Source organism: Xenopus tropicalis, chromosome 5, assembly GCF_000004195.4.
Source record: "Xenopus tropicalis strain Nigerian chromosome 5, UCB_Xtro_10.0, whole genome shotgun sequence".
Taxonomy (NCBI): Eukaryota; Metazoa; Chordata; class Amphibia; order Anura; family Pipidae; genus Xenopus; species Xenopus tropicalis.
In genome coordinates, this window is record NC_030681.2 from 51380626 (window position 1) to 51406376 (window position 25751).

Here is a 25751-nt window from a genome sequence, read left to right on the forward strand (position 1 = left end):
GACTTCTACTCAAAGTTAGAAAAAGTGGACACACTCACCAACCACAATTTACCTATTGACTTTTATTGGTTTATTGGTGCCATTCTTTAACTTTAATCTCTGCAGAGTTAGTCACTGGGTAACTGCAGTTCCAGGTTAGAAAAAGTGGGCGGAGCCACTAACCGCCAATCAGATGTCACGCATTGACTTTTCAGCAATTTAAATTGCTGCCACTCAGACACAATTAAAACCAGGGTCCCCAAACTTTGCACAGTGGTTTTTACTATATAATTGTGGTCCAAGGTTAAAAAAAGTGGGCCGAGCCAATATGAAGTTTGTTCTCAAACTTCCCTTTCTAGTTAACTTTCTGTATTCTCAATTGTGTTTGTAAAGCACTATATATCTAGTCAAAGTCAATTAATGATAAGTTATCACATTTCTGTTTTTAAGGATATAGGCACACTGGTAGTCTTTTTTGATGGCATAAGTACACCAGCGGAAAACACCCAATCCGCTGCCTTCTGCCCCTTGTATTTGTGTGCAATCAGGTACAAAATCGGTCTGTCAACACATGCACAAAGAACAGATTCCAATTAAAAATGCATACTTTAGTGTGTATGCTGCCAGGCCAATCACATGCCTGTCAGTGATCACACATCCAGGGGGCAGAAGGCAGTGGATCGATCAGCAACATAAACAAATTTCAGACATAGGCCTTGAGAACAATAAAGACACTGTGATTTTATGCTTTTTATGTGATAACAACCTTCAAACCAGTATTAATAGTATCAGTAAAAGAAAGAAGTTTTCTAGTAGATCAAATTATGCATGCACTTTTAGAAAATATGTGAACAGGAAAAAACCTGATGTTAGAACACAGATTTTAATACAGTAATTAATTTTGCCATCTATGAGCAGTTAAAAATAATTAACCTTTCTACTACTGTGTGTTTGTGTGTGAGTGGACGGTTTCCCAGTTAGCCATGCTTGTACATGCACTGCTCCAAATGCTTTTCAGGCTTCTGGTTTGCTGATGACAGTGAAATGGAGACCGGCTTTGTTCAGGCGTTCAATCAACTTAGTCTTAGAAAAAGCAGCACCTGGGGTGTACACCCCTCCGCTATGGAAAAAGAACAGAATGATAATTCATATATTTTCAACACACAGCTTACAATATTTTAAGTAACCAAACATATATTATATAATTATCATACAATACCATATACAGTAAAAAACCATAAGAATGACAATAACACATGAGCCACCATCATACTATCTGACATACTATTCAAACATGTTTCATGTGGCTTTACTGCAGTAATTTACAACAGCAGTGACGTAGCTGTCTGACCACATAGCAGTTTTGCAATTTAAAAATAGTAAAAGGTTGGTTGAAATTCCACAGTACTGATCTAACACTGCTGGGATAGAATAATACATAAGTGTTTAAACCACTGTAGTGAGACACATTGTATCCTAACTGATGCTTGTTGGCTCCCCTTTGTTAGTAAATGTGGGCCAGAGTATTATCATTAAGGTAGAACATGCATTTGTACTGTAATCTGAACTTGCCCACCAACTAAATGATAAATTTGTTTGGTTCCCAATAACCTTTTATTTTGCTTTCATTGTCAGTGCTTAACTATTTCTCCGTAACATCAGTTCCTTCTACTGTTCCAATGATATCAGAGAGTTGGGTTAAAAATATAAGTCACTTTAATATCTTAGTTTCATCATATGCACAACAGAAGATTTTGTTTGTTATCTAGAGTTACTGACCCAAAATTATATACAAAAAATAAATAATGGCACAATATTTATGGCTCTGATCATATTTAGATTTAACTGAGGTTATGATATGATACATTAATACTGGGATATCAGTATCGGATCTGTAATCTAAAATTCACGTACTTTCTTTTTAGGGGGAGAAGGGGCTCTAGTTGAATTACAGGTGGATATTTTATTGTCTCGCATTATTATGGCATCAGTGGCTGTGCATTTGTATTTAATCACTGCTGGTCTAAAACGTGCAACCAAAATCGTTACCAACAAAATGGCTACTATAGCTCAAACCGTATGTACCACCCCAAGTATTTAGTGGATTGGTGAAAAAAAGATTGCTATTCTTCTCCACCACTCTGTTAGTTATGATAGTAAATATACAGATATCCCTCCACTTTTTTGTGGATAGCTTTCTATTAGGGCAGACTTATCAAAGACCAAACTGTCCTAAAGGTTTTTCTAGCAATTAAATCAGCATATCAGTTTTTAAAAGATCCATAGACTAATTAGACTGGTATGAATTCAATTGCTATTTATTACAGGGTCAGCATTCTGGGATTAGTAATGCTACAGTGCCAATATCAAGACAGATCCAAGCTACCAAATCAAGGCTATGGGTAAGTTTTAACACATATTCTTTTTCTTTCACTGATCAGTAGTGATGGAATTGAGGCTTACCTAGTGATTGATTCAGGAAGATTTAATCTAATTTGCTGTATGTAAATAATGCTATGACTATAATGCCATGCAAAATTGGAGTCATTTTACAATGTTTTACTTAAGCCTGTATAATGTTTATATACAATACTACCTTAATAACTAGCTAAACTTGTTAAATACATATAAATACACACAGCTGTAATGTTGAATACTAAATACAGGATTTGTTTCATGGATTAATCTATTAGATATAAAGTAAACTGTACCTTTTTGGAAGCAAGCTTGAATCCTTTAAAATGGTCACTCCAGTCTGTACCATTGCTATAGGAGTAGCTACATACGCAACTTCTGTAAAATGTAATTTTAACAGACAGAATATTGATGAAACAATTGCAACTAAAAAAACTAACCCAGTTACTAGATTTTACTAGATGCAATTCCATGATGAAAAAAGCCAATTATAAATGACTTGTGGTTGTACAGTATTTTGGTGTTCTCGACAGTTCACCCTTACAGCACAAACTTCACAGCCTCTAGATGTAACCCTAATTTGTAGCAGTCACAGTATGAATAAAAAAAATAATAAAACCATATAGGCATTTAACCCTCATCTCATACAGGGCAAATTCAATTTTAACAATGTAAAGGTGCAAGACAAATGTGTATTTTGCTGTATTTTTCACATTACCCTCCTAAGGGTAATGTTGCATGTTACATTGTGTCACACACACTAAATCCAGCGCAAAAGTATGACAAAATACCTTTGTACCAGCATGAATGTATATCAATGTGATTAAAATATATCACTAATGTAAATGTGTGAAATCGCCTTGCAAGGAAACTTGATGTTCTCCAGCCGATATGTGATACCACCAATAATAAGGATCTAAACATTCTTTCCTGATCTGCCCTCATACTGTATTAAGATTTCTGCTCTCAATCAGGGCCTACACAGATTTTCTGACCAGAGGCCTTCTGATGATATTAGTCTAAACTAGCAAAAGATTTCTATGTTATGGTACTAAAATAAGCCCAAGCATTGGTGGGAAACAGATGGAAGCATGGAAAATGAAGCAATGAAGCAACAGTACACAAACAGCAGTATGTGGGGGCAAATCCAGAAGCACTTTTTTAAGCAGCAGCTAGGGGGAGGGCTATGTTCAAGAGGTGGCTGGATAGTAACAGTTATCTTCTAGGTCCTCAAAGCATGCAAATAACAAACACTATTCCTGAATCTGCAACTTTCAATACTCCAACACTTCCAAGGGACAATTGCTCTACCTTCCAGACTGTCAATGATCCACTACTAAAATCTGTGTCTGGCTCAGTAGGTCTAAGAAAAATGTCAGGACGTGCTTATGTATTCATAAACTTCGGTTGGGGGTTCAAGCAACATATAATAATGCATATCACTGTCACCAATGATGTGGTTGATAAACTGCTAGAGCTTATTTTGTCTAAACCTCATGGGTGTGGCCATCATTGTGCCAATGCAACTCCAAAATGGCAATGCAAGTAGGCTTGCTAAGCATGAAGGGTGTATACCACCAAACTAATGGTAAACTTGGATGCAAAGGCATCATTGCTCTATGCAGCAAGTCTGTTAGGTGGCTGACTGTATTGTGTTCTGTCAGTGGATAATATTCACATCTGATATGAGAAATGCAGGATGCCACAGGAAAACCCGGCAAAACAGCTGTCACATTACCTGGTCCTGACACTTGAGTGCAGATCTTTACATTTGGGGTCCCATCTTGCGGATTGTACCCTTGGCTATAACCTTCACCAAAAAATGTCATTGTGAAAGATGCTCCATCCATCTGTTAATAAACCACAGAAAGGTTACAATATATAATATAGTTGTACTCTTCAAAGCAATTTTGAAATTAGCATTAAGTCATTAATCTTTTTATAAACTAATATAATAAATGCTGTAACAACAGTGCCACCTGAAACTGAAAGAAAAGTAATGGCAGTTATTTGTTGTGCGCTTCACCAATCACGTATATGCTAGTTATTTATCCCTTTACCTGCCAAATCTAGCTAAGGAGTAACAAAGTGCCAGACACAGATTTTATTGTTCCAGGTTATATTATCAATGGGAATGTGTGCTTCCAGATCCTGCCGGCTGGCGGATAAGGGTTAATGTAAATAAACCCAAACTCCACAACATATTCAATGAAATTATTCAAACCTTCTATTTGTTATTAAGTCAACTTAGAACGGTTAAGCAAACTTTTTATCTATCGCTTCATGCAGTTAAGCCTACTGGAACACAGGCAAATATATAAAGATGTGTATGGTATAAATAGCCTACATATTTAATATACCAATATAATTAATAATTTCATAAATATTCTTCTATACACATTCTAATTTTGAGAGCAAAAATACTGTATATTGTATAATTTTATTAAAAAAAATTAAATAAAATATTATATATATATATATATATTTATATATAAATAGGTAACAAAGAAGCCGCTCTCAGAGGACTTAGATGCAAAATAAAAAATCCTTTTATTGTAATACCTTTTATTGAAAACCTCAGCCTTTCTCAAAGTTAGAAACGGAGTGAGTGTAAACCATAAATACAGCAACTGGCGGGAAATTCAAACAAAGACGTTTAAGTGTGACCTAACACCTTCACATAACCCAACACCCATCCAACAGTGGAATGACATATTAGAGAACACAACGTCTCTCACACATAGACCATCAGTTAACTGGTGTCTCATCAAAGAGGCACGCTATAAAAATATCTTAATATAAAAAGAAAAGTTCGAAAAGCCCAAAAAAGGGAGCGTAGTGGGAAGTACAAATATGTGAGAACTCAATAATAAAATAACAAAAATAACAATGCAAAACCTACAATGTAATAAAGCATGAGGCATAGGAAATCACATACATCAATTAGGAAATGTATATACAGTTAAGAGATGTATATACTGAAAAGTGATGTTGGGTACCGGAGGGAGAGGGGAGCTACCACCGGGGAGCAAGTGTGGGACAAAACTCAAAGCCAGACAGAAGAAAAACAACGTGAGTGCAGAAAACACAGACTAAAAATACTTTTGGAGGAAGTAGTGTTAGGATTTGGGCTTTTTAAACTCTCCGCTTCTTTTTATATTAAGATGTTTTTATAGCGTGCCTCTTTGATGAGACACCAGTTAACTGATGGTCTATGTGTGGGAGACGTTGTGTTCTGTAATGTCATTCCACTGTTGGATGGGTGTTGGGTTATGTGAAGGTGTTACGTCACACTTAAACGTCTTTGTTTGAATTTCCCGCCAGTTGCTGTATTTATGGTTTACACTCACTCCGTTTTGTAACTTCGAGAAAGGCTGAGGTTTTCAGCCGAAATGTCAGTTCACCATTACAATAAAAGGATTTTTTATTTTGCATCTAAGTCCTGTGACAGTGGCTTCTTTGTTACCTATGTCTGTTTTGAAGACTGCACCCAGGCATACTTTTCACTTATACGTGAGTACCGATGGTGTCTATTTTTGTTATATTATATATATATATATATATATATATATATATATATATATATATATATATATAAATGCACACACATGCACATGACTACATAAAATATATTAAGGCTATAGCAGACCACACTTGTATTTAAGTCATAAGGACATTAACTACATGGTAAATCCATTTCTATGTAGATGATATGACAATTACCTGTTCTTGTGTTGGTCCCTCTTTTGAGAAATAGCCAAATGAGAAGAATTTGGGGAACTGGAAAGAAAGAAAGAAAGATAATAAGCTGGAAGAAAACTAAATTAAGACTGTATGCATGAGTATATCCTGTATATACACACTCAGATAGTGCGGAATAGAGATTTACCTTAGAGAAATTGCAAATGATCTAAAAAATTTCTCTGAGCACAGTGGCTTACAATATCCAAGGAATCAAGAAACAGGGAAGAACTCATATCATATGTTTCAGCTGACAAGTACATAAGGGGCATTAGCCTGTGTAACAGAACAGTCACTGCAAAAGATATATAATAACAAAATAAGTGCAAACATAAGGAAGTATCCACTTTATCAGTGCAGAGAAGACTTCCGGAAGTAGGGATAAATAAAGGCGTATGTAGCAGCAACAATGTTGAGTCAAGAGGCTTGTTTGCACTAAGAAAGACAAGAATGGACCATTGTATCCAAGTTTAAAATTATTGGGTTATCACAGTGGAGTTTTGTAAGCAGTTGAATGGTCAGAGAATTAACTCTTAGTTTATAAAAGCAACAGGTAAAATGGAGGAAGTAGCATTAGGGTTTGGGCTGATTGGTAGGCTTGAAAGTTGGGAGCATAAAATCTTTACAACACGTTAAAAATACTTACTTTGATCAGAAGTTTTCGCCCACAGCTGAACTTTGTGAAAAGTAAAAAAAATAGTCCGGCGAACATCAGTTTGATCACAGATGTAAGTCCACCAACAGATACATATGCAGCATACTGCACCTAATAGGTTAAGAAGCATAACCAAGTTAACAGAAAATTGTGCCACTTCAGACTTATTAACAGTGTAAGAAAGCATCAGATAATATTTTAAAAAAACTTTGCAACTGTTCATCAAAATCAACAAAACAACAATTCTGGGCTCTGGTTTGTGACGTATTATGCACTAGATTATAGCACCAATTTTCAGTTGTGTTTCCTCACTGACATAAACCAGATCTACTTGAAGCTGCACTGGCATGGAGCACACAAAAAACACTACTTGGCCAAATGTAAGCCAACACCTTTTAAAAAAAAAAACAGTATGTCCCCAGTTACAACTCACTCCCAAGCTACAAACATCCTCTGGACATTATGAAAGATTCATGCATAATACAAAATGCAGTGTATACGCGACTGGATTGCGGCAGCCTAATTTCAGATTCCACTGTTCCATGGATCACACTTATACAGAACAATAACCTATGGGAAGGAGGTCTTAAACTAACGTCTGTCAGACTGTGATATCAATATAGAACCGCAAATTAAAGAGATATATAACATTTTTTAATATCAAAAAGATATAATTTTCCTGTTTTACAGATAAAGCAGATATGCCCACACAAAGAATAGATCTGTCAAATGGAGGGGCACACAGATACAGTCATCCAATTCAGTTTAGTACCTACATTGAATAGTCCTTATTTATGCACTAGCAGGACCCAGAAATACTATAGCACAGAGGGCAGTCTCTGAAATGCTCATCTCAGTTCCGTGTGCTGCAGTTTGTCGTGTATGGTGCTCTCTTTCTGTGCAATCTGCTTAAAGGAACAGTAACACCAAAAAATTAAAGCGTATAAAAATAATTACAATATTATGTACTGTTGCCCTGTGCTGGTACAGCTGGTGTGTTTGCCTCAGAAAGACTACTATAGTTTATATAAGTTAGCTGCTGTGTAGCCATGGGGGCAGCCATTCAAAGGAGAAAAGGCACAGGCACTTAGCAGATAACAGATAAAGCCTCATTATATTCTACAGAGCTTATCTGTTATCTGCTATGTAACCTGTGCCTTTTCTCCTTTTTTTCAGGTTGAATGGCTGCCCCCATGGCTACACAGCAGCTTATTTATATTAGTTATAGTACTGTTACTCTAGCAAATACACAACTTTACCTGTGCAGGGTAACAGTACATTATATTTTAAATACTTTTATACACTTTCATTTTTGGCGTTACTGTTCCTTTAAGACACAAAGCCTGAGGCTTGAAGTAGCTGATGATTACATTGTGCCCAGGTATGTAACCGCTTATGATAAAAGTGGCCATACACAGGCAGATTTAAGCTGCCGATTCGAGTTCTTCACAGTAATTCGGCAGTTTATCTGCCTGTTAATTAGCCTAATATCACCCAATTTATGTGGGCATATCTGCTTGTGATATTACATTTAGTAAGCTGAAGCCACAGACGATAGGCAAGCATAAAAGAAAATTCCAAAGAATTTTATGAAAGTAAGGGCCGTGGCCCACAGGGGGGGGTTAGTTGCCCACGGTAAATGTCGGCTACTGCGGAAGACTTCCCGAAATGCCTTGCCACTGTCAATAAAGTGAATCACTAGTGGGAATGCATACGTATCACTTTATTTTCCAAAGTCGTGCAAAGTTTCCTGGCCCTTTGGGCCATGGCCCTAACAGTCAAAACTTACAGGAGATTCCTGCAGATTCTCATACAGATAACGCTGAGTCCGTCTGACAACAGAAGCATCTGCCCCCAAAAACGGAATGGCATATTCCTTTAGTTCATTACTATAAAACACTGGCCCTCTGCAGATGGAAAACAAAAACCAGTTAAATTCTAGTAAAAAAAAAAGAAACTTCACAGTTACTAATAAATATTTGTTACTAGGGATGCACTAAATCCTAGCTTCAGCGGAGCATAAAAGTTTTGAACTGGAATCCTGCAAAAATTACTGCCATTTGCTGAGTGCCCAGATAAACCAAATCAAGACCCTTAATCCCATAAGTGTAGATAGTTAACATTTCAGCTTAAAATATTTCTTTGCAACTCTAAGTAAATGAATGCACTAATATTCTCTACTAGAAGCACAAGATAAAATATACTTGCACTAACCTTCTCTTCATTTTTTTCCCGACTACTGGAAGGGGCTTATATGCCAACTGCTTCCTTAATTTCCTAAGATTCCCCTCATCTGCAATTCCATGAACAGCCGATTGCCAGGTTCCGTCATGAATGCAGGTGCCCTATTAAGCAGAAGGAAACACATACGTAACACATACATACATGGTTATAGGGAGTGCTATTTTAAATAATATATCTATAGGAAGACGAAAAAGTGTTTTTCATACTCGCATTTACTGAACACCTGTGTAAGATCAGGTTAGGTTCAAATGAGATGTTGTATAGACATTTTCATGACACCCATGGTTCTGATGTGAAATATCTGAAGGCATGGGCGATTGAACAAACTGAAATTGATATATAAGATTTCCCCCATTCCCATTCTTTTCTCTCCTTTCCCCCCCCATTTTTTTCTTTCCTCCTGTTTTCTATTATCCCCTCCCTCCCACCCTTTATTATCATATATCCCCCATTCCCTTTCTTTTCTCTCCTTCCAAGCCCCCTTTTTTATATGCAGTTTGATGTGTGTAAATATTATAATAAGAAGGGTAATACATACACAGATGGGAAACCATGTAAATTGAATTTTAATAATACAAAATCGAAAGGAGAGTAAGGGTTAATATATCTGAGTCGAATACTGGGTATAAAAGAAAGGGAGTGAACGTCTGATCATAGTTCTTGAAAAAGCGCATGCGGGCAAACGTGACAAATTTTATTTGGCCAGAGGAGGTATCCATAGTTCCAGGCAGCTTGTGACATCAGACGCCAGTTGAACAGCCGTGGGAAGGGAGCGGCAAAGAGGATACCAAACCTAACCTAAGTAAGTTCCCAGCTGGGACATATTAACACAAATTGTTTTAAATAGTCGTTGCTAGAGAGTTGTGTGAGGCACAGCTTCCCTAACTATTTATGTTTTTTTAGTGCGTTTGGGAAAACATGCCATATACCCAGTATATGTTCTAGAGCCTAGTTGGATCCGGCACCCTGACAGAAAGGGGTTTGGTACTAGACCCACAGGGGCTCTAAGTAATTAAGAAAAGGTTTAGTTTTAGCAAGGAACTCCCTGCCCCTTATAACCTTAGATTTTAATATTCTATGGGGCAGATTTATTAATGTATGAATGCTCTGAATCCGACCTTATCGTACTGAGCGTAATTTCTGCGACTTTTTTGTACTTTGCGACAACATTTGTGCAACAGAATCGTATTCTCGCGCCAAGTATGAAAGTTTTGGATTCATTCAAGCTTCAGTATCGTGACTTTCCTTGGGCCAGGTTGGAGCTGCAGAGTGCCATTGAGTCCTATGGGAGGCTTCCAAAAACATGCACAGAAAGGTTTTCCCGCTGTTTACGATCGTTCTGATACGAAAATTTAGTGACTTTCGGATCGCCAATACAATATTATCGTGACTATTCCAATTTTTTCGTAAGCATTTTCGGGATATTTGGGATCATCAGAAATTATCGTACCAATCCGAATTTTTCCCATTTCGGGATTTGAACTCATACTTTGATGAATGTGCCCCTTTATGTGCACTTTGCAATATTTACACTAAAGGCTGTAATACGCTGTATCTATAGCATATTTTCATTGTGGGGGAGTAGAAAGACCTATACTGTATCATCACAAATGCTCCATAAGCGTTGTTTGTAGAACATAACCAATTGAATATATGTGATATAGTAATAAAGTGAAATATTTTTAAACTATGACTGTTGGAGATTTTGTTAAGCGCAAGTACAACACACCAGTTTGCTATATAGGATTAGGTGGAGGAAGGCAGCTCACAAGTATATTCTCTGTTTGTTTTTTTCTCTCCCTCTCTTTCCCTTGTATCACATTATCACCTATTCTAATCACATATTATTGTTGTTTATAGGCGCGGATTTGGTAAACACATACTTGCATTTACAAGTTTTGCACACTTATTGTGTCTTATTCAGGGCTCATATTACTTATCTATGGGGCAGAATTATCAAAATGTAAATTTTATGTATTTTTCTAATTCTCAAAAACCTAGAAAATGTGTGCTTATTTAAAAAAAAAAAATCTAACACCTAAAAATGCAATCACTTTGCACTTAACACATCTTGAGAAATCAAGTTTCAGCAATCGTGGTAAACACTTAAATTTGAATGTTGATAAATCTGACCCTATATGTGCAATCACCTGTTTATCTTTTGAACAATCTAAATCAGCGGTTCTCAACCTGTGGGTCGGGACCCCTTTGGGGGTCAAACGACCCAAAAACATATATTTCCGATGATCTTAGGAGTAATTTTATGGTTGGGGGTCACCACAATATGAGGAACTGTTATACAGGGTAGTGGCATTAGGAAGATTGAGAACCACTGATCTAAATCTTATGTAATCTCATATCACTTTGAAAGGGATAATCCAGTCTGCTGATGACATGAACTGGAATGCATTAACATACTGGTGACCTGAAAGCAGATTATTATGTTTTAGTAATAACTAGCTGGAATCTCCTGCAAAAAAGTAGCGTGTGGGCCATTATCTCCTGGCAATGGTTTACAAAAAAAGGCACAGTACTCACAGGCAATTCCCAATTCCTAATTTTTACAGAAGGCAATGCATGATAAGAAAAACACACAAAAGAAAATTATGAATTATACTGACCTTTGGTCCTGATTTCAAAGACAAAAAACTTTCAACAGCAGTCAAAGTCCCTATTAAAGAAAACAGTTAATTATAAATACGGTTAATTCTACCCATTAACAACTTTTAAGTGGCTAGTAAATGAATAAAGTCAGTCAGTGTAATGTTAACATTAATAGGAAGATTTATTATAGTTAAATCCAGAAGCATTCCATGTTATTGTGCCAAATGTTAGGCACCTGATACCCCTTCTTCCATCTTCTTGGTGGGTGTGTATACAAAGTGAAAAATGAAAAGCAAAGAGCCAGCTTTTTCACTCTACTGTTCATGTACCGACCCAGGGCCATTAAAGAATAAAATAGTGGAAGCAGCTCCATGCTGCTGGATTAGCGGTACCATAGGTCGGTACAGTTTACTGCTACAAAATCACCAGCCCAAGGTTTCAGGTACACAACTATAAACACTCGGGGATTGCTTAACATTTGGCACGACACCCCCATAATTTCATATTTCCTTTAACTCATTTATCAAAGCTAATATTTCTATGAATTCTTAATCAGTTTGACTGGTTTTAGCAGTTGAATGCCATACTGCTCTATGGGGTTATGGCACTTTGTGTGAATTCGTGCTGCCTAATGTTAAGATAAGGATTTTTTGTTAAGGATTTGTTGCTTGTCCTGATCCAAGCAGTTGTGTACCAAAAGTACAGTATGATTATTCAGTAGGAACATGTTAAGTTGATAAACTGCATTTTTTGCATATTCACATAGCTAACCACAGCCTGCATTGGCAGGTGCAGAGTGCAGCATCAGCCGGTGTGGGCCTGACCTGTACGTATTGCATACCATACAGCAGGTGGTAAGTACTGGGTCCCATTGCAGCCTGAAGCAGTCGCCACTCCCTAACATGCACATCTAAATGACGCAAAAGTTAGGGGATGTCTATGTGCCTTACCACCAATCAACTCTAGGCTTCACATTTTAAGAATGTAATTACTTATATTGTTAGTAAAAAGACAATATACAATTTATAAGAAACAAAAGAACAGTGAAGAAACAAAACTTGGTTTCATACCTTTTAAGCTATTTCTGGTGAATAAAACACCCAGATCTGCTGGAATGGAGTCAAAACCGCTGCTGCCAACAATATATACACCTTTCTCTGCTGCTTGGCTGTTATACTTCAGGTACATTCCCTCAAGAAACTGAAAACAAATACCTTAGCTAAAGTACACAATATACATAAATTATTTTTACATATATTATATGTTTGTTTATAACTTGCTTACTGAAAACTGTCACTAACAGCCAGGTCTTGTCTAACATTTAATCTAAACGGATGTTGCCCCATCATATCAAACGTATAAAAGAATATGTATGGTTAGCCATGTATGGTTAAAAATGTCTACTTTAAAATACTTCATGTGAATGAGCACCCAGTAGCAGAATTAGGCAAAGTAGGCATCACTCAGTGCAGTATGTATGTGTTATGCTTCCTTATAGTGTTAGCTGCAGTGATTTCTACTAATGGACAGATATTAGTTTAGGCACGGAACCTATATTAGCCATATTCCTCTTAACTAAGAAGCAGCCTGTTCTGAGATCACTTTTTAAGAAAATCATTACAGCTGCAAGGTAAAAATCACCATTCCTAATATAAGATAAGAAGTGACAGCCTTCTCATGTAGGGAAATCCAATGTTAGTGCTGAAGAGACTATCTCTGCCATTACATGGCTGGAGAAGGGGATTATGATACACAAAAAGTGGCTGTGGAGACTTTGTCACTATAGTAATGTATCTAGAGAGTCAGACTGCTTTGGGGAAGAAAGCTAGAGAAAAACTAATGTTAAAAATCTTACATTGCTTACTTACTGAAAATTTGTACAGAATTGCCTTACAGACTATATTTAGTTTCTAATGGAAACTTTTCACTTTTGGCTTGACATCCCTATTGTCTTGGATCACTGCCACTAAACCCTTCCCCCCCCCCTGCAAAAAAATGTAACAAATCTTACTTGGGGCTCTCCACTTATATCAACAAAGTGTGCTCCATTCTCAACACAGGCTTTCACCACTGGCTCACCGTAAAATCTGTACTGTAAAGGGAAAAAAGCTGTTTATAGACAAATGCACATTCATAGAAGAACAATTCAAGTTCACATAACAGAATCATAATGTTAAAGGGGACCCGTCACCTTAAGAAATAATTCCAGATTGTTTTCTATTGTGTTTGTCAAGAAAAATAAAAAACTTAATTTACACTATATAAATTATTTTAATCTTATTTTCAGTCTTGGAATTCACAATTGCAACAAGCAGGCAGGCAGGCGTCATTTTGTGGACAGTGTTATTAAGGCAAACTTTGCATTCTGTTAAAATCTTGTTTCTGTGCCAGTATATTGGGACCTGATACCCATGTCCATGCACTGGTTACAAAATAAGATGGTGAGGAGAGAGGGGGAATGTGAGGAGGGCAGCAACATTTGAGAAGTTCTGAATTGAAAGTGAAAGTAACTCTCTGCCCCCTCTATGCCTAAGGCAGGGGTCAGGAACCTTTTTGGCTGAGAGAGCCATAAACACCACATATTTTAAAATTAATTCCGTGAGAGCCAAACAATATGTTTGGCCGCGGATGCTTCGGGGCAAGGTAGGGTGGGTCCCAAGGATGCCAGATGCGGATGCGATGCAGAGGAGGGCGTGGCCTGCGTTCGGTGGATAGAAGACGTGTTCTAAGGCTTAGAACACGTCTTCTATCCGCCGAGCGCAGGGGCAAGGTAGGGTGGGTGCCAAGGATGCCGGATGTGGATGGGGTGCGGAGGAGAGCACAGGACACGCCCCCCCCCCGTTATTTTTTTTTTATTAAAGATTTGTTAGGGAGCCAGATGCAGCCATCAAAAGAGCCACATTTGGCTCCCGAGCCATAGGTTCCCTACCCCTGGCCTAAGGCATAGAGGCGGGGCAGGCAATATATGATTGACATCTGGGATTTTTAAATGCTTTTATAATGGGTTTGGATGTGTTAATAAAAAAATGAGTTTGGGTTTTCTTTTTAATTTTGAAATGGGCTTTTATAATACAGTTTTTTTATGCCTGGGTGACAGTTCTGCTTTCAATATAGGCATGCAACGATTCCACTATTGTCAAATTTGGTCGAACTCCGATGCATGTGTAAATTAGGATATGGAAGTATAAAAGAGAACAGTGTGTTTATGTGACTTTAAGGATTCTAATCGGTTTGTCCAGGAGTGTGGATTTGACCAAATCCAAATCCTTCTGAAAAAGCCAGAATCCCGAACCGAATGCTAGATTCAGTGCATTCCTAGTTAAATAACCAGAAAGCAGAAAAAGACAAGAAGGATATGTGAGCTTTGCTATATACAGTGGCTTGCAAAAGTATTCGGCCCCCTTAAACTTTTCCACATTTTGTCACATTACAGCCACAAACATGAAGCAATTTTATTGGAATTCCACGTGAAAGACCAATACAAAGTGGTGTACACATGAGAAGTGGAAGGAAAATCATACATGATTCCAAACATTTTTTACAAATAAATAACTGCAAAGTGGGGTGTGCGTAATTATTCAGCCCCCTGAGTCAATACTTTGTAGAACCACCTTTTGCTGCAATTACAGCTGCCAGGCTTTTAGGGTATGTCTCTACCAGCTTTGCACATCTACAGACTGAAATCCTTGCCCATTCTTTTTTGCAAAACAGCTCCAGCTCAGTCAGATTAGATGGACAGCATTTGTGAACGTTTTCAGATCTTGCCACAGATTCTCGATTGGATTTAGATCTGGACTGCGACTGGGCCATTCTAACACATGGATATGTTTTGTTTTAAACCATTCCATTGTTGCCCTGGCTTTATGTTTAGGGTCGTTGTCCTGCTGGAAGGTGAACCTCCGCCCCAGTCTCAAGTCTTTTGCAGACTCCAAGAGGTTTTCTTCCAAGATTGCCCTGTATTTGGCTCCATCCATCTTCCCATCAACTCTGACCAGCTTCCCTGTCCCTGCTGAAGAGAAGCACCCCCAGAGCATGATGCTGCCACCACCATATGTGACAGTGGGGATGGTGTGTTCAGAGTGATGTGCAGTGTTAGTTTTCCGCCACACATAGTGTTTTGCATTTTGGCCAAAAAGTTCCATTTTGGTCTCATCTGACCAGAGCACCTTCTTCCACATGTTTGCTGTGTCCCCCACATGGCTTGTGGCAAACTGCAAACGGGACTTCTTATGGTTTTCTGTTAACAATGGCTTTCTTCTTGCCACTCTTCCATAAAGGCCAACTTTGTGCAGTGCACGACTAATAGTTGTCCCCACCTGAGCTGTAGATCTCTGCAGCTCCCCCAGAGTCACCATGGGCCTCTTGGCTGCATTTCTGATCAGCGCTCTCCTTGTTCGGCCTGTGAGTTTAGGGGGACGGCCTTGTCTTGGTAGGTTTACAGTTGTGCCATACTCCTTCCATCTCTGAATGATCGGTGGAACAGTGCTCCGTGGGATGTTCAAGGCTTTGGAAATCTTTTTGTAGCCTATGCCTGCTTTAAATTTCTCAATAACGTTATCCCTGACCTGTCTGGTGTGTTCTTTGGACTTCATGGTGTTGTTGCTCCCAATATTCTCTTAGACAACCTCTGAGGCCGTCACAGAGCAGCTGTATTTGTACTGACATTAGATTACACACAGGTGCCCTCTATTTAGTCATTAGCACTCATCAGGCAATGTCTATGGGCAACTGACTCAGACCAAAGGGGGCTGAATAATTACGCACAACCCACTTTGCAGTTATTTATTTGTAAAAAATGTTTGGAATCATGTATGATTTTCGTTCCACTTCTCACGTGTACACCACTTTGTATTGGTCTTTCATGTGGAATTCCATTAAAATTGATTCATGTTTGTGGCTGTAATGTGACAAAATGTGGAAAAGTTCAAGGGGGCCGAATACTTTTGCAAGCCACTGTATATACAGTCTGTTTATGCTGTATTAAGTCCCTGTTATATTAAGTTTTTGTATGTATGCATCTTACTACCCCTAACCATCTTCTTCAATCAGCATGCTTTCCTACAATCTCTTATACCATCTTTTGCCATATTACCACACTCTGTCCCCTTTTCCTTCTTTTTCCCCTCACCATGCACTGCCACAGTAGCATTAGATCCATTACTATGTTCTGGTCTATAACTTTAACACGCTCCTTACAATATTCTGCTTCTGCTCCAAAAACATTACTTATAATTTTTTCACACTTTCTGACACTTCGATGTATGTTTTAACACCCTAATCTAACCAACCTATTGTACCCTTTAACAATTAGCAATCTTCTATCCCACAAGATTTTGTGTATACATTATCTCTTGCCCCTGCACCACTGTAGTATCTTATGTCTCTTTTACATGCCTTCATTTCCAGTCTTCTTTTTAAATTATGTTCCTGTCACATACAAAATAAATGAAAACCACCACTACTTATTTCCCTTATACTATCCCAAAAATTGTATATTTATATATTTTTTTGCTTTTCCCTAGCTTTCTTAAAATTGTTATATATGAACAGAGAGGAGCATACCCTTCACAAAACCAAATGCCCTGGGTGCAGATAAAACATAAAATATATATAAAGGGTACTGCACACACAGGGACTTAATGCAAAGAAAAAGTGTTTATTGAAAAAAATCAAATTAAAAATCGAAATTAGCAATCAAAAACACTTTTTTGTGTGTGCACTACTCTTTCTTTATATTTTATCTGCACCCAGGGCATTTGGTTTTTGTGAAGGGTGTGCTCCTCTCTGTTCATTATATAAATATATATATTTATATATTGAACAATATATATAGATGGAACAACTTCAATTGACTTTTATGATCATAGAAGTCAGTAAGGAATTTAAGTAAAATAAAACATGTAAAACAATAAAACAAGTACAGTCCACCTCACCACCCTTGCTGAGTCACTATACTGACAATGGATGTAAAGAAGAAAATGCTCTGCCAAGTCCAAAAAGTTCTTCAAAGAAGTAGCTAGTAGTTGAATGGGGTAAAGTGAATGTTTTGGGCTTCAGAGATCTTGTAGGCTGATAGCTAATGCCTGTTCAAAATGCAGACTAAAGGGTCCTTTTTATAATGCTCCTTAAAAATTTAACAAAAATGCCATATTTGGGTTTAAACATGTTTAAGCCAAAATGTTTAGTTCCTGCCTCAGGACAGCTACCTTCTTTTAGAAAAAATGCACCGCCCCAGGGTACTTGGCTGAGGACAGTCCTACATATAGTCCATGTAGTCCTCGGCCTACTTTGAGGAGAGTGAATGCACAGAACACTGGAACTTGCCTGAATTGGGTGCCCAGCCCAAGCCTGTACAAGGACTACCTAGAAAATGGTGGCATGGCACTTTTTTAAAAACTTTTTAATAGACGAGGCACAGTGTCTCAAGACAAAAGGTTTGTACTTTGGTCCAACTGTGTGAGGGAGGCATATCTAACAAATTGGCACCCATGAGACAATTATACCACATATTATCTAAGACAGTGCTGTCCAACTGGCGGCCCGCGGGCCGCATGCGGCCCGCGACCCCCCTCTGTGTGGCCCCCCACCTGTCTGGCTGCTTTGATGGCTTACCTTTGAGTAAGCATTAAATGGTATCAGTACTGAGATTAACTGGCCCCCTGCATGGTTCTCACCTCAGATTCAGGCTGTAATCCCTCTGTATTGTTTAAAAATGTAATCCCCTGTGTTTTTCACACCTTTTAATACCTACATTGTTCACCCCCTGCAGTGTTCACACCTCAGGCTCAGACTGTAATCACCATTCCATTGTTCACTTCTTCACACCTCAGACATAGGTACTGTAGGCAGAGTATGGCACATACAGCCAGCATAGGGAAGGCAGAGTATGGCACACACAGGCAGGGTAGGACAGGCAGAGTATGGCACACACAGACAGCATAGGACAGTCAGAGTGCTGCCTGTGTGTGCCATACTCTGCTTGCCCTATGCTGCTTGTGGGAGGTGAACCTGGCAGGGGTTTGTTGTGGGAGTTTGTTAGCAGTTGGAAATAGCCATTAAATGGTCCCAAAGGTGTGTAATTATATGCTGGGGGTTGCTCTGCTATCCACAGGGGAGGAGGAGGCATATGGAATTTAAGGGTATATCTTAATATGACATAATTCTTTCACATATGAATGATGGTTGATATCCCCACAGTAAGGACCAAGCATTTGGGATTTTGCTGTGCTACCACCATTGTGATAAAATAGGTGTGGTTTGAAGTGGGTGTGGTTTCAAAAAGGGGAGTGGTCAAAACTGGCTTCTATTAGCGGCCCTCCACCATGTATGCTAGAGAATTTCCGGCCCTCGGCACCGTAGAAGTTGGACAGCACTGATCTAAGAACTTTGCCCTGCAAATACTGTCATTACTTAATACATTTTCTAAGCAGAAATCAGCAAATATGTTTTGCAATCTTTTGATCTCCAGTTATAGGTCAGATGCCAAAATGTTTGGTATATGCTAGCAGGACTGTAATATTCTGGCTACATGTGTGTTGACATAGATGTCTGTTTGTCCCATACATCTGAAATCTCTTCTGCTCTTCTGTATGATTTTGTTCATTATTCTCAGCCCAGTTACTATAAATCCAGGACAGTACCACTAACTGTAGGACTGTAGGGTACAACTTCCACACATAGGCCTTGGATTGGAAAAGCTCCGTAATTTAAAAGTGAAACTTATAGAAACAGAGAAAAGCATAGTAAGAGAGAAAACAGGGAGCGACCAGGGTAAACTGGGTATAGCAAAATAAAAAGGATTTATCTATATTGGTTTAATTTTTTTTTTCCCCAACAAATGCAGAATTTTATCCAGAAATCCAGCAACAGGCACAAACAAAACTATAATACATGCGCAAAAATTGTGCCTGTTTGTACATATCAGGTGTTTACTCAGACACCCTCCTATTCACACTTGCGGGTTTAGTCTGTAAGGGAACACTCTAAAGTGGTCATTCAAAGTGAGGTCACCAAACAAGCAAATCTTTCACCCGATATGCCCACCTTGGGTGGGCGATATTGTCCGCATCAATGAGCCTATGTTGTTCTCAATCCGCCACAAAAATCAAGCCTGTTCAATTGACATTTGGCCAATTTTTGCCCAGATATCGGTCAGGGTGGCCTGGCGGAAGGCCCCATACACAGACAGATAAACTGCCATATTGGTCTGAAAGTCCCAAATCAGCAGCATAAATCTGCCTGTGTATGGCCAACTTAAGTTAACTGCTCCATGTCAGGTAAAGTACAAGATTCCCTTGCACCTTATTGCACTGAACCATGTCCATGTATTTACAATTACCAAGTGTAAGGAAAATATTTAGATACTTGGCAAGCCCTTTCTGCATGGAATTTTTGCAGCTAGTATTGAGAAGAAGACAAGAGGATAGGAAAAGTGATGAGAGAGGCGCATGTGCTTATTAACCTAAAGGTGCACATAAAAACTCTCATTTACAAGTTAAAAATACTTTTTCAGTGTGTCCAACTGTGCACGATTCCTCATAAACATCTGAACCTGTACATTGGCATTTAATGTACAATGTAGGTTGTATGTCGCAACTGCATTTATTAAGTGCCAAGTGGAGTCGAGTTTGCACCCACAGGAGGCAAAGTCTGACCTGCTGGCATAAAAAGAGTTACCGACGCTTGTGCCATAAAAGATGCTACTAAAACAGCTCTGCAGTGTACGAGTTATTTTTTTTAATGAATACCTTAAAAACAGCTTTAACCTTTTCTTTCTGATGGCTAAGCATTCACACCAAAAATAAATAATTACAAATCAGAAGGGGAAGTATATTTTTTACTGCATGTAAGGCATTTGTCGTGCTCTGATGGGAATGAGCAGAAATATCTATTATAATACACGAACAGTGATTATCTTAAGAACTTTGTACTGAAAGGGTTGCAACGGTATGATAAGATAGCATAGATGTTTTGCAATAATTTGGTCACCAATAGAAGGTCACAGTTACTGCATGTTGTCTGCATTGCGTATTAAAGTATTATGTCCTCTAGTCTCCACCATACCAAATGAACAGCTCTCATCTAGTCAGTATGTTATAAAAAAAAATATCTGCTGTACTCACTTGACTGCAAGTACTAAAAGCTAAAATGCTTAATGCTTATTTCAAATTGAATTTTGGAAATACTTTATATTTTTACATTTTAACATAAGTTAGGTGGAAAAAAAGACACATCCATCAAGTTTAACCTTTTATACCTATATATAACCTGCCTAACTTCCAGAGGAAGGCAAAAAAAAAAAAAACCCCATCTGAAGCCTCTCTCTAATTTGCTGCAGAGGGGAAAAAAATTCATTCCTGACTCCAAGATGGCAATCGGACCAGTCCCTGGATCAACTTGTACTATGAGCTATCTCCCATAACCCTGTATTTCCTGTATTTTTATTTATTATCATAACTACCAAAGCATTCTATTAGTAAAATTACTGTTATTATTATTTATTACTATATACTAGTTACTAACTCATCACACTACAATCTGTTTTGCAGAATGAAACACCATTTTTTTTTGCTGCAGCTGTATGATACTTACTGGCCCCACACAGTCCAGAACAACAGTGGCCTTCTTGCACATTTCAGCGAGGGAGGGTGGGTCACTGACATCACACAGTATAATGTCAACATCAGATTTCAGTTGTGGCTTGGCTAAGAAAGGCATATACAGAGAATAACAATGTCAGTGGCTGGTACATAATTATGAAGGCTTTTGTTTTGGCGTCTACAGTTTAAAAAGGATTACTGTTCTAGGCAAAAAAATTTCATATTCAGAGCGAAGGTGTCTAATTCATTCTATACTCACACACTGATATTGAGGGTATGAAATGTAGGGTTTTAAACCTTAAACAAGGTCCTTTAATAACTACTGCATACTGTATGCAGTATTCAGCAATTTAAGTGAACTATTTCTGTTTCAAATCTTGTGGGTCAAAATTTGGTTACAGTTTGCTGGTTGGCACAAATAAGCACAAACTAAGGCAGCTATTAAGGAATGTTCATATACAGGTATGGGACCTGTTATCCAGAATTCTCGAAACCTGGGGTTTTCCAGATAAGGGATCTTTCCGTAATTTGGATCTCCATAACTGTTAAAAATCATTTAAATATTGAATAAACCCAATAGGCCTGTTTTATTATTATAGAGCAAAGGGAAATCATTTTTAAAAATTAGAATTATTTGCTTATAATGGAGTCTATGGGAGATGGCCTTTCCGTAATTTGGAACTTTCTCAATAAGGAGTTTCTGTATAAGGGATCCCATACCTGTATTTAATGCTTTTGCACTAATTACTAAAACTCAATTTTTTTTCCAACATTTAAGTGAAAAAAAAAACACAAAAAGAATTACAAAACTTTGCCATCTAAAGGTCCAGTAGAAATCAATGGGAGCTGTCCTAGACAAACTGTAACAATCTTTAATTTGTTTGTGGTTTGAGGGGTTTTGTAAATGCATGAAAATTCCTCTGAAAAGGAAAAATCAAAGGTTCCCCTGTTCATTTCACATTTTAATTTGTTAGTGGTTTTCCAATTCAGATCTTTTAATAAATGACTAGTTATTCATGGTTTTAGTAGAAATTTTTTCTTAACCACTAAAATCGAAATGTTCATAAATTTGGCCTTATTGACTTATTTAATCTACCTATTTTAGTTTGTGCATATGGTACAGGTATGGTATCCCTTATCCGGAAACCCATTATTCAGAAAGTTCTAAATTACGGAAAGGCCGCCTCCCATAGACTCCATTATAAGCAATTAAGCATTATAATTCTAATTTTTAAAAATGTTTTCCTTTTTCTCTGTAATAATAAAACAGTACCATGTACTTGATCCCAACTAAGATATAATGAATCCTTATTGAAGGCAACACAATCCTATTGGGTTCATTCAATATTTAAATGATGTTTAGCAGACTTAAGTTATGGAGATCCAAATTATGGAAAGACCCCTTATCCGGAAAACCTTGGTCCCGAGCATTCTGGATAACAGGTCCCATACCTGTAGTATCATTACTTATATTTAAGACAATTGTAATGTGTAAAACAGGGGTTCTTAACCAAGGGCATAGGCAAGTCCTTTTAATAACTACTGCATACTGTAGGAAGGTTGTTATCTATATAAAAGACAATCATGGAGACCCATCATAGAAAGTATAGGGCCCCATTTTTAGAACCCCTCATGTAATAATTAGCCCATTAAGTGCACCCCTTTGGTAGAATACAAAATACAGTCCAGTCAGCTATTTATTTACTTTACTAAAGGTTTCCAGTACAAGTCATTCATTTTCTAAATGCCATAAAATACATATTTTGCTAATTTAAAATGGGGCATAACCCAAACACTGCCAATGTATCTCTGATCTGATTGCTTTCCTGTGTTAAAGTTGAATCAAATAAATAAAAAACAAAGAGGCATACTTCACAGCTGAATGATCTGCATGAATAGCTGCATTGTGAAAGACAATTGTGTCACTGAGAAAGACGCATGAAGGCAAAGTTCATAGCCAACCCTGCCCAGACAGAATATTCTGTAGCCCAGTTATCGCCATACTAACAGACTGCTAAAGCCTTGCTGATTCCATGGGGTGCAATAAGCTACACACTGACCAAACTCGAAGCAACATTTCTGGCTTCTGGGACATATCTGCACTTGACACACAGCATTAGCACTAGCACCGGGTTACCGTGGGAGATGTAGTCCTAATATGCCTTGAAAATAAAAATAAAAGAGTCAGTGTATTAATCGTCCATCACTCGTACTCACATAGCCTCTGCGAAGCAGTCTGCAAAACTTCCTCTAGTTTCTTCTTGTTCCGACCCGCAACAGCCCAGCGCAGCCCCGGGCCCCTGAAATCTTCACTATCGGCCGCTCGGGCCACTTCCTCAACCACGAACTGCCCAGTGAAGCCAGACGCCCCAAGAATCACCAGCTGGTACTGGCGCTCTGTCGCCATAGTAACTGCGTGTAGCTGTCTGACTGAGGAGCTCAGGTAACGCCGCACACACTGACACTGCGCGCCCCGGAGCTGCTGCTGAGCAACACGTGACCTGTGAGACTCCGGCTACAAACTGCGCTTTGGAAATAACTTTATTAAAAATACAAAAGGAGACAAATGGGCGGCAACAAACGCAATCGAATTTAGGCGAATATTTTGTCCTGCGTATTACTTTTGATTGCCAATCCAGGGCAGTGTGATTAGTAATTATGCTACAAATTCAGGGATATTTTCCTGAAAACTCTCAAACGTTGGGTATCAGTAACAGCTTTGGAGTATCATCTCTCACAGGGGCAGCAGTGTATCAAAGTAATGGAGTGTGGTGGTATCCCAGTATGGGAGCATTAGGGTGCTAGAGCATACATACTATCAGATCAGAGTATAGCATTTAAAAGTATGGGAGTGTTGGTGTATTAAAGCTTGGAAGTGTATCAAAGCATTAGACAATTGGAGCATGGGATTATTAGGTTATAGGTGTATAAAGGTAAAGGCGTCAGCTATTCAAGCATAAACATATATTGTGTCAACATTAAACTATTGGTAACTGGAAGTGTTAGGGTATGGGATTATTAAACTATGCTGTATCACGGTTTGCAAGCCACAGGAGTATCAGACCACAGAAGTATTTGAGTATAGAAGCATCAGGGTATTGGTGTTTCTGGGTATGAGAATATAAAATGTAGGGGGGGGGGTATCAGACTGTTGAGGTATTGAAGTGCGGGAGTGTGACAGTATCATAGAATGGTTGTATCAGAGTACTGGAATATCAAACAATGGCAGTATCATAGAATGGTTGTATCAGAGTACTGGAATATCAAACAATGGCAGTATCAGAATGGTTGTATCAGAGTACTGGAATATCAAACAATGGCAGTATCATAGAATGGTTGTATCAGAGTACTGGAATATCAAACAATGGCAGTATCAGAATGGTTGTATCAGAGTACTGGAATATCAAACAATGGCAGTATCATAGAATGGTTGTATCAGAGTACTGGAATATCAAACAATGGCAGTATCAGAATGGTTGTATCAGAGTACTGGAATATCAAACAATGGCAGTATCATAGAATGGTTGTATCAGAGTACTGGAATATCAAACAATGGCAGTATCAGAATGGTTGTATCAGAGTACTGGAATATCAAACAATGGCAGTATCAGAGGATGCAACTTGCAGGATATGGGAGCACCAGGGCTGAGAGAGGGAGCACCAAAGTATCAGAGAAAAAGAGTACCAGGTTATTGTGAAAGCAAAGTATTGGGGTACAGAAGTAACTGAGCATGGGATTACCGGAGCATGAGAGCATCGGGTCAGTAATACCAGAGTATGGGATTACTGGAGAACCACATTGCCAAGCCATGGGAGCATAAGAGTATTGCTGTATCAGCACGGTAGGACCAGAAGAGAGTGTGGGAGTATAGGAATATACAAGCATTAGAGTTTCAGAAGTGAGTATAGGAGTATGAGCAAGGGAGTACCAGAGAATGAAATTGTCAGTGTATGGGAGTACTGAAATACTAGAGCATGTCAGTACTCTAGTACTGAGAATCCCAAAAGCCAGAGGTATTACCTGAATATCTACAGCTGGTATTTGCAAAGACAGGCTTCCCAATTGCACTGCTCAGAGAATACATAGACAGGCATTGCAATTGATCTTTTCTGTATAGCCAGCATATTTATTCCAAGGGTGTTAATTTAAAATTACTACCTTGACACAGAATGGAAAGCATGCTTTATGGGAGAATCACTAGAAGGCTGTTTATTCATTTTTTTCTCTCTACATTTTCCCTTTACTCAAGTATCAGCCTGGACTGCAGCAATTAAACCCATAACAATACTCACTGCACACAGTAGTGAATAAGCAAAACACACCGTGGGACCGAACATGGCTCCAAAAAGTGTGCACAGCAGGGGCACATATATAAAGAGAGAAATTCTGATTGCAGGTGGGAAAAACAATGTGTTCAAACTGGGATTTATGGGTGGGGGTGTTTTGGTGTTTTTTTGCTAGTGTTTCTCCATCTTAAAAGGTAGCATTACATTTATTTGTACAAAGCCAATAG

General features: G+C 38.3%; 1 protein-coding gene across 1 annotated transcript; it reads right to left on the reverse strand.

Annotated features, from left to right (window-relative positions):
* Positions 1 to 700: 700 nt before the first annotated feature.
* On the reverse strand, positions 701 to 23761 carry sccpdh (saccharopine dehydrogenase (putative)). Its single transcript, XM_002931487.5, has 12 exons — positions 23455 to 23761; positions 21230 to 21342; positions 13650 to 13730; positions 12709 to 12838; positions 11656 to 11705; positions 9005 to 9135; positions 8580 to 8697; positions 6782 to 6901; positions 6118 to 6174; positions 4133 to 4244; positions 2691 to 2772; positions 701 to 1099 (listed from the first exon to the last, which is right to left on the reverse strand). The coding sequence occupies exons 1-12, from the start codon at positions 23642 to 23644 to the stop codon at positions 994 to 996; spliced, it is 1290 nt and encodes a 429-aa protein (XP_002931533.2). The 5' UTR covers positions 23645 to 23761; the 3' UTR covers positions 701 to 993.
* Between the last annotated feature and the right edge of the window lie 1990 nt (positions 23762 to 25751).

Coding starts and splice junctions, on each gene's coding strand:
- sccpdh (XM_002931487.5), bottom strand. CDS start 23,644: ATGGCGACAGAGCGCCAGTACCAGCTGGTGATTCTTGGGGCGTCTGGC. Junction 8,698..9,004: donor GGGAAAAAAATGAAGAGAAG/GTTAGTGCAAGT, acceptor TTCCATCTGCAG/AGGGCCAGTGTTTTATAGTA. Junction 2,773..4,132: donor CACTCAAGTGTCAGGACCAG/GTAATGTGACAG, acceptor TACATTTTACAG/AAGTTGCGTATGTAGCTACT.